Source organism: Cimex lectularius, unplaced genomic scaffold (assembly GCF_000648675.2).
Source record: "Cimex lectularius strain Harlan isolate CLEC.00 unplaced genomic scaffold, Clec_2.1 scaffold48, whole genome shotgun sequence".
Lineage (NCBI taxonomy): Eukaryota > Metazoa > Arthropoda > Insecta > Hemiptera > Cimicidae > Cimex > Cimex lectularius.
This window is the reverse complement of record NW_019392708.1, coordinates 1,633,742-1,650,264: the sequence shown is the minus strand read 5'-3', so window position 1 is coordinate 1,650,264 and position 16,523 is coordinate 1,633,742. Positions and strand designations below refer to the sequence as shown.

The following is a 16,523-nucleotide window of genomic DNA, read 5'->3' as shown; positions in this document are numbered from 1 at the left end:
GATAATTAACAATCTCGTCTGTATTCCATTAATGGGATATTGTCCCGCATGCCTGGAGTGTATGGCACTTGCGAACTGCGACTTTGTTCTTGTAAGACGGACGATAATATAAGCCAGGATCAAACCAACGCAACGTAAAAATGGCAGAAAAATGTCTAACCATAAAAATAGAAAAAAGATTTTTTATAATGTGAGCTGATTTGTTTACAACTGAATGATTTAAATAAGAGATGGTTAATGTCACAGAAACATTTTCAACAGAATTATTTGTTCGATTAGCTTTCGTGGTCCGATTGACCAATTTTAAATTCTTTTCAATTAATTAATCTTTAAGTAAGGTATTGGTCTAGATAAAAAAAGTCAGTGCCACGAGCGGGATTCGAACCCACGACCTTCGGCTAAATACGCCGCTGCTCTACCACTTGAGCTATCGTGACTTCGATCCACTCTGACACCAACTTACCATCTCAACCCCACCTTTTCAATTTTACCTCCTTTTTGCCATTTTTCAAATATCGTGTAATCTATTTGATTATCGGCGACAAATGAAATGGCTTTAACGGAGAGCTTTAGTGAAGTATACTTCATTTTCCTTATTAAATCGATTAGGTTTCGTGGTCCGATTGACTAATTAAATTCTTTTCAATTAATTAATCTTTAAGTAAAGCATTGGTCGAAATAATTTTTTTTCTTTTTTATCTCGACCAATACCATACTTAAAGATTAATTAATTGAAAAGAAATATTTGCTATCATCATACTCATAGATGTAATAACGAAAATCCTAAAAATAAAATATTGCTTCATTTCTTTTTGCTAACACAAATTAATTTTAGCTGATAAATTCTATAATAAGTATAATTTCTTCTAAATTTCAAATTACTTTGTACAGTATCAACTTTAATTAAATTTTCGCAGCTTCTTTAAAGTCAAAACCAATCATTAGCGATTTAATTAGGTTAGGTAAGGTGTTTTATTTTTAAAGAACCCAATCTTTTTATTATCCCAGTCATTTCGATATTACCAGTAAACGCTAGAGTATCCAAAGCAGCGATTTGGTGCGAGCAAGGTACGACTATTTTTCCTATTTATTTAGGTATTAAACAGATTTGTTTACTATCACCTTTACTATCCTAAATATACTTCAATGGTGTGAATGAAAAAAATAAGTTGGAATATATTTTGTCAATTTAAATATTTGTTTAATACTTCCGGCATACACAGACAACATAGAGCTGACAAGGCTGACATACTATGACAAACTATGATATATACATTGAGCCGGTCGTCTGGCAGTAACTATTGAGAAATCCAAAATCATAACAAGAAGTGAAAAATTGTGTGGTTGTGTGTGTGTGTGTGCGTGCGTGCGTGCGTGCGTGCGTGCGTGCGTGTGTGTGTGTGTGTGTGTGTGTGTGTGTGTGTGTGTGTGTGTGTGTGTGTGTGCGTGTGTGTGTGTGTGTGTGTGTGTGTGTGTGTGTGTGTGTGTGTGTGAAAAAGTGTCGAGGATTCCAACGTTTTCTCTCCAGCGACTTATGCAGGTCTATTTTGAAACCTCTATAATTATGATACTACCGTTTGCACACCTCTTTTGAGAATTGACTTACCGTACCTGCTATGCGGTGTACGGGCTAGTGCTCTATACTCACGAAGGATCTGGTTATTCCAGATGTCAGCATGTTTCTGTCTTTTCTTTTACACGGTAGTTAAGAAGACAGTGGCCGGTATAGAGATGTATAATTTTCTTTAAATCTTGCCTGCTGACAGAGAGATAATCCTTAATAATAACTCATGGGTGAGAGGGCTGCTTCTTCTTTAGCATGTTGGCCAGCCATGTTTTTTTTATTCTGTAGTTTCATGTCCCAGAACCCGCCATAAATTTAGAAAATGTAGATCAAGACTAGTTTGTCGAAGCATACGCATTTAGTGCCTTTATAGCTGCCTCACTGTTCGAAAGAATAAGTCCGTGCAACTTTCATATTCTTCTTTGCCTACTTCTCTTCACACGGTAGAGTGCCCCCCCAGTTTACAAGATACTTGGTAGCAGTCCAAGGGGTTAGACTAGGGTGTACTTCGGCCCTTTTACTCTTACACCTACTCCCTCATCACTAAGTCGTAGGGTGGCCTTTCTTCCCCAAGACCACTTGGAAGGGTCTGCAAAATTGAGTTTTCCACTCATGTTTAATTTGTTCCGTTTTAGACATATCCCTTATTTTGAGTCTTTCCACTATTGTGTGATGGATTCTTCTCAGATATGATTTTACTTCCTTGTATCTCAGAAGTTTATTGGCATGTTCGAAAACCACTTTTTGCACATAAATGTTTAAGGTAGTAGATCAAGGGTTCTACGAGATTTAGACATTAGACACCTATTAGTCAGTCACCTTATCTTTTCAACAGTGTCTCAAAGACAAACTGCGCGCATCCAAATTCTCTAGTAACTGTACATAGTACTGCAAAAACTAGTATTAGCGTAAAACTATAAATGCAGCAAAGGTATGGTGTTTGAAGAGATACAGTTCCAATGAAAAACTATGCACACAACCTGCATAAAAAGTACATAACAAAAGCATTGACGCCGAACACAGGTTAATCTCAACAAGAAATCAGTTCGATTCTGTACACGTAGTATACACAGCAGAGTTCAACTTGTATTCATTTACTGTAATTTAAAAAAGTCGAAAATGTTTTATACAGCAATGAAATTTTCTATTACCGTATTTGTATTAATTAATGTGTGGTGTTTAGTGACCGTTAGCCAATGATTATTTGGAGATCGTGAGATGCGGTCTGGTGTGACGTAGGTTTTAGAAAAACATTTTCTTTATCTTGCCAACGTTTCGACCTTTATTGAGATCGTCTTCAGGGCCTGGGATTTATAAGCATTGTTTAAATTTTACAAATACATGCAGGATGTGGGAAAAAATGAATTTATATAATGCTAGAAATTTTGAATTCAATCAAAGTATTAGTACTCACTCAAAGTTACACACAGAACAAAACAAACATAAACGTAACTTTTTAGAAATGGTTTACATCAACAGAGATAAACACAGCATCAATCACAGAACAAACACATATAAACTCAGTATCAGCTTCGCTAATATTATTAATCAAATCCAATATCGATAACATACATGTCACATCACACAAAACATATAATATACCATATAAAACAATCATCACATTCCACACATCAAACATTTCTACATAGTCTAATTCTTCAACAATTTGGCTTTCCTTTCCCTAATTATCCCCGTCAATATAATTCGAAAGGATAGTCAGGCCGAACCATTACCCATTTTTTCCAATTGTCGTATAAAAATGTCTTTCTATCCCCACTTTCTTCCCCGCCCTTTCAAAATCCAACGTATATAAAACATCAATATCTCACTGGCACTCTCAACACGACACACAAGAATGACACATCTACATAGAAAACAAATACTTTGAGTCAGTACAAATACTTTGATTGAATTTAAAATTTCTAGCATTGTATAAATTCATTTTTTCCACACCCTACATGTATTTGTAAAATTTAAACAATGTTTATAAATCCCAGGCCCTGAAGATGATCTCAATAAAGATCGAAACGTTGGCACGACAAAGAAAATGTTTTGACTTTGAAATAAACTTATTTGTATTATAAACTTCAAATTTACGTACAAAAGTGTTGCTTATTACATAACAACCAGGGATTCTTACAGAACGTGACTAACTCGAAAATAATTTTCAATTAATAAGTCAATTATTTCAACTGACCTCATGAATAAGTACGGTCCGTTATTAGCCTTTTTTACAATTCTGTTTCGTATTGTTCTATATGATGGATTTGTAGTTCAACGGTGTTGAATTTATCAACAATTTATATATACTGGCGTTTAATTAAACTTCAAACGGATCAGCCCGTTGTGTCGCCGTATTCAATTACATTTGCAGATTAAATAACATTTTAAGGTTAAAACTGAAATGAAGGGCAAAAGGGTATGGATGAAAATGTCAAGCCCACGTGGAAAAAAATCAAGTTTGATATTCTTTAGTCGTGGATTCGATTACAACAACGGCTATTTACAGCGACAGTTAATTTTCTGAATAAATATTTAATGTTGTTTATATTGGTAAATTGAAGGGACAAACAGGAGAATTTTATATTAAAGGACTTTTATAAAGGCCTTTCGAACTATGGGACATCTGTATTACGGCTAAACGGTAAACGTTCTGCTCAAATGGAATACTAAATCCTTTCCTCCTTTCAAGTTCATATTTGCGAAAGAGAGAGAGAGGGGAAAAAAACTTGCGATGCGAATATTGCTAAGGTAAATACTTTGCAAAACCACCAATCTTATTTCCTTGTTTCTTTATGATTTACGCAACGGCAATATTGCGAATATCTTGAAACGAATTTATTTTAGAAACTTTAATTCGAATTACCAAATAAATAAAAAATATCTGAAATACACGAAAATTAAGTTTAATTCAATTAATTAATTTTTATGTTAAGATATTGGTTGAGATAAAAAAGTCAGTGTCAGGAGCGGGATTCGAACGACATTCGGCTAAATACGCTGTTGCTTTACCACTTGAGCTATCGTGACTTCGATTCTCTCGGACACCAACTTCCCATCTCAACCTACCTTTCGAATTTTCCTCCTAATAATAATAAATTTTCAAATTCAATAAGTAAAACGAAGTATAGCAAGTAGTAGTATACATCACTAAAGCTCAACCAATACCACCCATAAAAATTAATTAATTGAAAGAAGTCAATTTGTTCAATCGAACCACGAAATGAAATGGATTAAGTTTTTTTAACGTTTTACTTAACACAAACATCAAATATATTCGTTGCTTGCTGTTATTGCCCGAATTATGTTACTCCTACCCACATCTCTTTTCACTGTCACGTCGAAAGTTTACAATTCTCGCAGAATGTAGAGCTGTATTTACATTATACATTCTACTCTTTTGTTGTAGAAGGGTTGACAGTTTAAAATTCAAGTCTTTTCCCTATGAAGGGACAATAATCCGTTACCTTGGGATATTTTCAATGTTTATACCCACATTTTTATAATAATTGTAGTATTCACTTTTTCGGCGGTTTTATGATTTGGCCAATCTGTAGGAGATTTCATCACAACGCACGGATAGGGATAGGGATAAAAAAGGCGGCCACAAGGCCTACAGCACCTCGACCTGAATAGATCTATTGTGCTCCTCTGTTAATTATAACTCACTGACCAGCTTCAGGCTATTAACCAGCCTCCGCTTTGCCAGCGGTTCCTTGGTGTAGGATCTTACTTGTGATTTTTCTTGTCCTAATTGCAAAAACCTGCACCTACATAGACCTTCACAGAAACATAAAATTGGTTCTGCGGTATCCTCCTCTTCCTGGCAGTAACTGCACAGTGTTTCTTCTGTCTGTACTCCTATCCGGTGCATGTGCTTTCTTAAGAGGCCTTGTCATGATCCTGGTTCGGTTGCGGTTGCCTTTTTGTAAGTTTTGCGGATGGTCCTTCTATGAACCTCTTCGCGTGCCTCATACCTGTGGTATTGTTCCACCAGGTTTTGGACCAATTAAGGATCCGTTTTAAGATGTATCCTCATTTGTGGCAGGCTGCTAGGCCGCAGTATGTTTCTGGACGCATAGAGGCAATGTTGGCTCCCTTTTTGGCCAACATGTCAACCTTTTCGTTGCTTTTATGCCCCGAATGTCCAGGGACCCATGCTAGGGTAAGGTCATTAGTATCGCTGATTTCTGTCAGGGCTTCCATGTGGTTAAGGCCCTGAGAGCTTCCTAGCTGTCAGTGAAAATGGCCATCTTCCGGGAATGTATTCCTAGCCTTTTTATTTCTCTGGTACATTGTTCAATCTCTATGATTTCAGACTGGAAAAATGTAGCATACTTGCCTCGGTTTACCGTCAGTTCGGTCTTGGGGTTCATCCCAAAGACCCCAGCTCCCGTACCCTTGTCGGTCACCGCAGCGTAAAATTTATTTTCTTTTTACTCTTACGTATTTTTTTTATATCACGTTAAAGTTTCTATAAACAGTTGGGATTCATCCTTCTTTAGAAAAGATGTAGCTGAATACACCTACAAAATTTTTCCCGAGGAGAAATCTATTTACCAATCGGGAAAGAGGCTTCTTTATAATTAAACTCATGCAGGGGAAAATCAGCTTTACCTGCAATAAAAAGCAAAGAATGTGACTACTTCTTGCCGGTTAATAAGAGATCAGTTTTTATCTAAATCGAACATAGGACGCTATCCGTGATTTATGGAGTTGAAAGTCCATCCGTTAAATTAATTTTTAAATCACGCAATAGCCGGCTGTTTTCAAGAATAATGGATGATTTATAGGGAACCAAGAGAAGGGGTTATTTCAGATCGGTTTTGTACCAGTAGGATACCTTCCGAAACGCAATCATATTAATAGCAAACGTTTTTATTTAACATACCACATTCACCCTACGCTAGTATGATTATTCCAGACACATGCGTAGAATTACACTTGCAGAACCAAAACGCTGTTCAACCTTTTGTAAAGCAAGGAGTGAAACAGTCAAAATTGTCCATATTTTAAAAAGTGAAGGCCTGAGGAAATGGCTAACGATTTTCTTAACGTCAGGTCAGCCTTATCTAAGGCTATCACTCTTTACACTCCCAAAGTACCACCATTGGCCTAGGCAATGGGTAGAAATCATGCTTTTCTAGCAAATTTTTTACCAAGCACTTCGCCGAGTTACAATTTTACTTACCCGGCTCGAATAAGAAATTCTGTGTGTTTATTTCATTTAGAAAGCTTTAAAATAATCAATTACTGTGGAATAGAGTTTGGAATTTTTAGTCGTCGGATCACAAATTTGAATCCTCTAGAGGAATTGTACACATATCAAGTAGACTTATAAAAAAATTATTTGAAGATTTGTAGTTCAATAAAAAAAATAATATTCACTGTAGGGTTTTCTAATGTTGCTCTCGTAAATTGGCATTAAGTCGTAAAACTAGTTAATTTTTTGTTATTTTTAATCATTTTTAAAGTAAATAAACAACTAAAAGAAATTGAATTTCCTAGGGAAAATGTAACCGGTAGTAGTTTAAAAATAAATGGTCAAGCTTACGTCCGGTACGATTCGAAATACAGTGACCGCACATTCCATGAAAATGAATTATCTTTGCTAGCTTAAACAGCTACTGATTAATTAATCTATCAATATTAACTCTAGAGGTAGATATACAATTCCATTCCAAATAAAGGTTTAAACGTAGTGTATCAAAAGTCAATCCCTAAACGTAGTTGCAAGCATCGCAGTATATTCACCGTAATTTGTTGAACATCAATAAATATCTAAGTTTTGTGTAAACCTTGAAATTTGTAAAATTATTATCCTTGCAAATTTTCTGTTATAATTAACTAATGGTTAATTGTAAAAACTAAGTTTTAAATCAATACGGAGAACTTTGGACTTTTCAACCTTTGGATAAGAATTGCTACGAACCGTGGATTTTAAGAAAAAGATTCTTTTTCTTCGCAATATCTGCATTGGCTTGTTTCTACTGCTCCGAGTCTCCGACTACTCAGACTACTCAGAAGTCTGCAGGCCTATTATTATTCTAGTCCTAGGTTTAGTAATTCTGTCGTTAGTTTCTGCGATGATTTGTTTGTTGAACGATTTTGACTGTCAAAACTCAACTAACCCTGTAGAAGGCATTGAGACCAAATTCGACATAAGGAATGAAATTGTTGGGGTCCGTCCAACCATCCAACATCAAATGCATTCAATCCTTATAATCAAAAGTACTAACATAAACTTTTCAAACTCCTTAAAACGGAACCAACCTCACTACCCACAACGAACTTAACATTCTGTGGACAACGAGCTGATCCACTTTCAAAACTTCATCACCAAGCTTTCGATCCATACTACCCCTACTGCCCAAGACATGTCTACACTTTTTCATCCAGAGAAAGAAGTAGTTGCCTTATACCACGACCTTCTTACTCGTTAATCCCTATTGAGTGATAGAGTTGGCTGTTTTCTTTCAACATACGTCGCTGGGTGCAGTGCTTGCCATAATGCCCTATTAAATGAATATTTCGTTCATCATCAGAACCTAAACATGGAAAACCACATGGCACAATTGACACAGGGGATAGAAGAAACTGGGGAATATATCCTCTGTTGGTAATTCTGGCAGAGGATTCCTACTCTTTGGAGAAAAAAAGCTAAGGCCTGAAGGATACACACGGGAGTTCTTAACAAAGGGATCTGATAAAAAGCATTAAGCTTAACAAGAGTTCTAGATAATAATGGAAAAATTGCACCAACACTAATCGCCCGATTCGTAACGTCATAAATAGACTCCTATTAACCTTTGCCTGGAAAATTAAGGAGGGCTCTGGAAAATAGTAAGTTGTCATAGAGAAAAATGACAGAATTTTAAGTTTCTTTTCTGTACGTTCTTTACGCTTGTGTCAATTGTGCCATGTGGTTTTCCATGTTAAGGCTCTGATGATGGGCCGTAGGCCCGAAATATTCATTTAATAGACAAAATTGAATAAAATATTTCAACTACGGAGAACTTTGAATTTTTCAAACACAAAAGTCTTTATGGCTTTACGTGGCCTTACCAAAGCGTATTTTTTTATTATTTAACTCCACCCTTTTTCTGATTCAATTCAAATCAATCAATACTCTTACCGACAAGAAAACGAAATCCAATTGAAAGGTTAAGTCGTACAATTTTGTTTTCAAGAGAGAGAGTTATACGCACAGCAATATATTAACCATAAATTCTCGAAAATTAATTGTCTTTGTTTGTTCTGCACTGTTTCGTAATGACTAAGCTGAGGAATTATTAATAGTGGTGAACGTAGAATAATATTCAGCTATAATGAAAGCCTTAGGAATTCTTTTCCCTTATTTTTTCATTTTATCAAACAACTTTAATGATTAGTAAACGAGCACCCATGTAATTAAATATCCTTATTTTTCAAATATCCCCACTTTAACTACAACTACATTAGATAGGTTCAATTTAAAAATATTGAAAGTCTATTAAAGTTTATTTTACACATTCGAAAACCAACACAAACGGCTTTTTTATTTATGTATGGTTTGCACTTTTTTAAATAGTTTAAGTAATGTTTTAAGTCTAAACACCATTGTGATCAGACTTTCCTTAATTTCGATATTTATTGTTATACAATTGGACAAGTTTAACCGTCGATTGACTCGTTTATTTCCAGAATTGGTTGAAATATGAGCTGCAAAAAAAGGAGAACACGTCAAAATAAAATACTAGCTTTCAACTTAAATAACAGATATTGAAAAGTATATGATTGCACTTATTCAAACTTCAACTATTTTCCTAATAGATCACCTGTAGTTTCATGGACATCCGAGCAAAAGAGACGTCTATTTTAAGCTTCGAAGGTATCCTCGAACCATTGGAAACAGAGGGTGAACATGAAATATTGGCTTGTATCGATTAAAACATTTCTTTTTCGCTTTCGGGTTAAAACAAACCTGATTAGTTAAGTTTGGCCTACTTAGACAACACGGTGGGTTTTTTTTTTTAATCTTCAGTTTATTGACTTCGAAATAATTCTGAACGGGGGAATAAAATCGCTTATAAAACCAGTGTCCGGATAGTGTTTCTTCCGCATAGATAAGTCGAAAAGTACGAGGAAAAAAATTGTTAACTCAATATTACACTCTGAGTTAGTGATTGGACGGAAAGTTGGTCAACTCGAGTTTGGTATAAGAAACGCGTTTTGACGGTAAAGTTCCGCAGGTGATAAATTTCGGTTTCGGACAATTCGACCAAAGTTTCCGAGTGGTGATCAACTGTCCCGGTGATAACCCCCCCTCATGTGTGTGTGGTACCTCATGTGTACATCTCATAGTTTAAAAAATATTGGATCGCTATTTCTGAACTCGATAAATTGATTTCGCGCAATGGTAAAATTTAATTTCAATTTTGACTATTAAGAGCCGGCACGCACTACTTTCGTGCTATACTGAAAAATATATTCATATCACTATGAACGTTTGATAAGATTCTGGATTAAAAATAGAATTTGTTAGAGACACAAACATAAAAAGAGAGAGAAAGAGAAACGCTAAGATTTAGATATTTTATAAATATGTTTTACACACAATCAATTGATAAGTGGTGTCGCATCAATTTTTCTGAGAGGCATTTTTTCCTTCACGCTGTTCGGAGTCACCTTCATTTCGTTGAAAAGCGCGCGAAAAGAGAAATAGTGAGAAATACAGAAAGATCGAAAAAATACATCAGTTAGAAAATGAATAGAGAGATTAATGAATAGATAATTGATAGGTAGATTGGAATATTTAATAAGTGTGGAGTGACAAAAACAAAGGTAGAATGTATGCGTGAAAGAATGAGTGAGATATGTTAGCAGAATGTGAATCAGTGTAAAAGAAAAAGAGAAAAGTGAAAACGCTTAAATTTATAGTGTTTTTATATTTGTTTTAAACTAGATCTATTGATCAGGGATATCCTACCGATTTACCGATAAGCATTTATTTCTCGAAACAAGCAATATTGGGGTCAACATTTAAGGTTGTTTTTTGAGTGTTTGCATGAAGAAAGAGAAAGAGGTAGAATGAGAAAGGGAGAAAAGAGAGAGAAATAAAAACCATAAAGGAAGAAACAAGCAGTCATAGGTAGACAGCAATAGTTAAGAATAAAGAAGTGTCAAAGAGAAGGATGCAGTGGATGAAAGAGTGAAATAAAGAGTGAGATAGATTAAAATATAGAGAGTGAGTGAATGAGATAAAGAAAGAGAGATAGAGAATAAAAGTGAAAGAAGAGAAGGATTTTCAACCTTTGGAGAAAAAAGAAGAGAATCGAAGATACATAGGTTGATAGATTGGGATATGCAATAAGTAAGAAGTGACGAATGGATGAAAATAAGAAAAGGTGAGATAGATTTAAAAAGAGAGAGTGAGCGAATGAATTAGAGAGGCAGAGAGAGAGAGAGAGAGAAAGAGTGAGTGAAAAAAGAAGCATTTTCATCTTTCGAAAAAAGAAAAAGAAACAAGCAGACATGGTTGATCGATTGGGATATGCAATAAGTAAGAAGTGACAAAAAGACAAATGCAATTGATGAGAAAAAAGTAAGGGTGAGATAGATTTAAAAAGAAAGAGTGAGCGAATGAATTTTAGAGAGGCAGAGAGAGAGAGAGAGAGAGAGAGAGAGAGAGAGAGAGAGAGAGAGAGAAAGAGAAGGATTTTCATTCTTTGAAAAAAAAAAAGGAAGAGAAAAAAGGTTGATAGATTGGGATATACAGTAGGTAAGTGAAGAATGACAAAGAAAAAAAGAAAAGAAAGAGTGAATGAATGAGAGCAGGGAGAGAGTGTGAGAGAGGGGCTTATAAAAACAAGAGATGGAGAAAAAGAAAAGGCAGAGAGAGAGAGAGAGAGACAGACAGACAGACAGACAGACAGACAGAGACAGAGAGAGAGAGAGAGAGAGAGAGAGAATATACTACTTTTGTATTATATAGGTTTATAATTATAATACTATAATATTACAATTATATTAATATTTAGGTACCTTAGGTTAATCTAATCCTATCCATTTTTTTTTTTCAGACCGTACTCCTACCTAAAGATATTTATTTTTGTCTGGTCCTTTAATGATTACAGATCGGTCGCACCCATGATTCACGATAATTGGTTCAGAATTTTCAAACTAAACCCAAATAAAATTTCTATCGTTGTTCCTAAATCTAAAAATGATTTATCAGGTTTTCATTGTTTTTACTGTTTTATGTATTTTATAAAATGTATACATTCGGGCGCTCGCGCATTTCCCTTACAAGGGTCTGGTTTGCTGCGCAATATATGTAACTTTGACATCGTCTCCTTAGACTAGCAGGCGAAATGCTCAATTTTAAAATATTTAATATGACAAATAATAAAGAAAAATTTCAAATGCATTTAAACAATCGATGTTGTGTAAAAATAATAATTTATTGAGCAAAGATGAAGAATTAATTATTCTATACAATTTGTTAAGTGGTAAATACCACGCATAATTCATTTCTTTAACACAATTATAATTTCTTGAAAGATTTAATAAAAGCCGAATGTTCATTATATATTTAAATTGTCATTATTTGGTGTTTTAGGCATTTATAAATTTATTTTGAACTGTAGCATTGTTTTGGAAACATTTTGATTCGGCATTAATTACTGGTTGGAAAATAAATATGCAGGATTAAACTGTTAAAGTGTGATCGGTAAGGCAAGAAAATACATTGTTAATTCATAAAAATTGATAATTGAAAAATTTTGACTCGTTAAAACCAGTAAACAGTTGTCAATAGATAGTTTACATTCAAATAACTTATTTTTAAAAGTGTTTTCAAAGTGTAAAATTGTCTATTCTTTTTGAACGCAAACAAAACAGTGAAAGGGTAATTAAAATAAAGTTATTATTTTAAAGGCCGAACTACGAGTGCTACTGCATCAGGGGAGTTGTTTTGGTCGAAAAAAATTTCTTTGTTAGTTTTCTCAGTCCTAAAACTTGTCTAATATCAATAAGAAAAAGGAGTTTTTTTAATCTACGTTTGTTAACCAAAGGAAAACTAACGCATAAACAATAATGTTTCCTCCCGTATTAATTAATTTAAAGTAGTAAAGAGGTTTTCATGTTTTCATTAGGTACTTTAGACGAAATTTAAAAAAACCATGATCAATTTCTTCTTAAAATTGATTAATACGTTTTAAAACAAGAAAATAAAATTTATATATAGTTATGTGTAGTTATACTATAAAATTTTATAACTGAACTCGCAAGTTCATGACCTTCATACTGGTTAATGTTTGTATACTGTTTAATTGAAAGTGAATTGAATGCACGGCTAATATTGAAAAATAACGCCATTTAAAAAAATTAAATAAGAACTAGATACAAGTTAATATAAAAAAATTACTTGAATATACAAAAATAAAATTATTGATAATATTACGTTCTAAAATATTATTGTAATTGTGTAATTTTGAAATCAGTTTGTGCGTTTTAACCGTCGATGTATTCTAAGTTTTAATTGAGTTTGATTATTTGTAAAATTTGTACAAATAAAACATACTATAGAAATCTATTCGAGAAGATTAGGTTAATCATGATAATAACGTGTAATAATCATCACCATGATTGTCTCGTAGTAAAGTGATATTTGACTTCATAAATTTATTTATCTATATTCAAAGTTTATGTTTGTTCGCGATTGATTATTGATGAACTTTATTGTAATTAGTTTGTGATTTTAATCACCTCATTCTTTTGAGTTATTAAAATGTACAAAAAGTCACTTTTTTAATGTCTGTTGAAAGTTAAACTTCAGCTAACACGTTAATTTATAATTTAATAAGAAAGGTTAATTGTTTATTAATTTTGTTCTTTAATTATTATTGATTGTATTATTTCATTTGTTTATGTTGTTTTTATATTGACGTAAAAAACCGAGCGGTGTTTCAGTATTTTGTTTTATTGAACAAAATTTTAATATAAAACTTATTACACATATTAATAAATATTCAATTATTTAAGTGTTGATTATAGTTTGACGATGAAAAATTTAATAGAGAAAAATATTTATAAGAGCCATAACTTTTTCGATTTTATTCTCTTTGTCTTGTTTATTTAAAGAAAGTAAGGGCAAAAAGGACTTTCTATGTAAGAAGGACGTGTGAGCCTAATCCAGGACATCAGGGGTGTCAGGTCGGAGGTTAAACTCGGGAAGTTAAACCACGTGGGCCTACGCAGCGATGTTCACCTTGACAACTCCACATACTATTTACATTTCATGTGTCATCCGTATTAATGTATTTTTCTCAAAACTAAATTTTCCAAGACTACTCACTGTGCGTATCAAATTTCCTGATGATAGTTTCGATGATAGTTGTCCTCGGGGCGACATGGCCCCTCCTCACTGGCATTTTTGCACACACACTCACTCACTTTCACACACTCACACTCGCTCACGACACTGAGAGAGGAGGGAGAGGCTCGAGGAATTGTTTTATGCCCTGGTATCACATGACCGCCTCGCTCGTCTCAAACCAGCTCACGACAGTCACTCGGCTAGCCACATACTGACTGTTCAGCGGCCTGCTCACCCTCTCCGCACACGCGCACACAGGCACATTGCATTAAAATCAAACCCGTCTACCCATAAACAAAACTTGTGCTGGCGACCCTTTCGATTGTAATACCCTTCTTAGTTTTACTTTCTTCTTTTTCGAGTTTGTTCAGCACAGTCTTGGAATTGTCGATATTAAAAAAATTGGACTATCGATTTAGTTATAGTCAATAAGCAAAAGCAAATTATTGAATAATAAATTTATTCTTAAATACTTTTAGAAAAAATCAATAAAGTCTAGGGTCATCATCGTAGAACACGAACAATGAAACTTCCTTATCATCGAATCTACAGTTTTACAATTTACTTTGTACACAAATAGCAATTTTTTGTGTACTTTAAACATGAATGAAAGTTCGTTCTTCGAGTTGCTGCACATATCATCAAATAAATTTTATATTATCTATGTAAAATTAGTAAACAGTTATGATATCATGGCACTTACAACATGAGAACATTCGGAACTTCCTCATAATCCAATTGATCATTATAAAAATACACTATGCAACAAAAGGGTTATTTTAAACTCCTTAGTTTTATTTTCTTCTTTTTCGAGTTTGTTCATCACCGTCTTGGAATTAGAAAATTTGTCTATCGATTTAGTTATAGTCAATAAGCAAAAGCAAATTATTGAATAATAAATTTATTCTTAAATACTTTTAGAAAAAATCAATAAAGTCTAGTGTCATCATCGTAGAACACGAACAATGAAATTTCCTTATCATCAAATTTATAGTTTTAAAATTTGCTATGTACACAACTAACAATTTTTTGTGTACTTTATCCATGAATGAAAGTTCGTTCTTCGAATTGCTGCACATATCATCAAATAAATTTTATATTATCATTGTAAAAGTAGTAAACTTTCATGATATCATGGGACTTATACTTCCTCATAATTCAATCGATCATTATAAAAATATACAGTGCAAATAAACGGTAATTTTAAACTTATTAGTTTTAGTTGGATCGTTGTTTTGTATGTTCGTTGTTGACATTTTATCAAAGTAAATTTATAATTATTTATTATCCATATAAAATCAATAAATTCTAATGATATCACGATCAAAGAGATTTTGATTTTAAAAAATCGTCGTACTTGCATAGTTCCTCTTTTATGTCTCTTATTTCTTGTAAGGGAATTCCAAGTCATTCTGCTGCCTAGGTCCTAACTATCGGACTCGAGTGTAAGTCAGTAGCTCCTTGTTGTCGATGTTGTCAACACTGTTTTCTCAAGGTAAATGTAAACTGTGCACTTTTTCTCGTTTAGCCTTGTCCTCCACTTTTGCACATCTTTGATAAAATCAGTGTTCTTGGATGATGGAGGTTGTTTGGATAGAATTCGGGTTAAAAGATAGAATGGCGCGTTACCATTTTCATAGGTTGTAATGATGGAGTTTGGATTTATAAGAAAGTAAGCAACGTAGATGGTATATAGGTTGAGACCAAGAATGCTCCCTTGCGGGACGCCGCGCCAGCTCCTATTGATCTGATATCTCAGTATTTCTTGCTGCATCTCACTTTTAAGCGGTTGTCAGTTATACAGGATTCCAGGATATGGTAATAAGTAGTGGATAGGAGGTGTTTAAGTTTATAAAGGATACCTGGGTGCCAGGTCCTATCAAAAGGCCGGATCACAGCCAAAAAGGCATCTAAACTAAACTATCTTCAGAAAAGAAGAAACATCGTGTAATGATGGGGACGAAAGCCGAAACGGTGTGATTTTATGTAAATTTAGGATCTTTTCATGATTTTGGTCACAAGAAGAAGGTTAATGTATCTTTATGAGGATGTATGGTTGAGTATATAACACATAATAAAATTAATTATATATTACATATATAGAATCTTATTTAGATATCTTATTATCATGTATAGAATACCATTTTTTAATATTTTATATCTCTATTGAGCCTGATAAGTAATTAATTTGTTTCATATATGAGAGCTTGAGATAACTAAGTACCTTTCGGATGTCTCGTGAACGAGGGACGAGAATCACTTTACTAATACCTTTTTCATATTATTCTCCATTAAAAAGCCATGGTTATGCCGAGATTCGAACCGCTATGTAGCAAATACGAATTGGGCGCAAACTGCCTGGTTTTTAAGGTAGATATCCTGATAACACAAAACTGCTAGAATCTGTCAATACGCTTCATATCAAATAAGCTTCAAATTTTTATAATTGTGATCTTAAAAAAAATATAATGAGAATCGAGTACAAGTTTTGAATATTTCGTAATGTATAAATAATCTTCTAATAAATTGATGTTTACATTTTCTCTATTATTAATTACGAATATTTATTTACTCTATATTATAGGTGTGGCGATTTATTGT

At 33.7% G+C, this 16,523-nt stretch overlaps 1 protein-coding gene across 3 annotated transcripts in view; it reads right to left on the bottom strand.

Annotated features, from left to right (window-relative positions):
* The window catches only part of LOC106672944 (potassium voltage-gated channel subfamily H member 2), a 330,717-nt gene extending 316,598 nt beyond the window's left edge, over positions 1–14,119 (bottom strand). For all 3 annotated transcript variants that reach the window (XR_002910158.1, XM_024226299.1, XM_014404794.2), the window contains exon 1: positions 13,902–14,119. Coding sequence is in view for 2 of the 3 variants with exons in the window: in XM_024226299.1 (XP_024082067.1) it covers positions 13,902–13,977 (76 nt within the window). In the remaining variant the exon portion in view is untranslated. The remainder of the gene's footprint in view (positions 1–13,901) is intronic.
* Between the last annotated feature and the right edge of the window lie 2,404 nt (positions 14,120–16,523).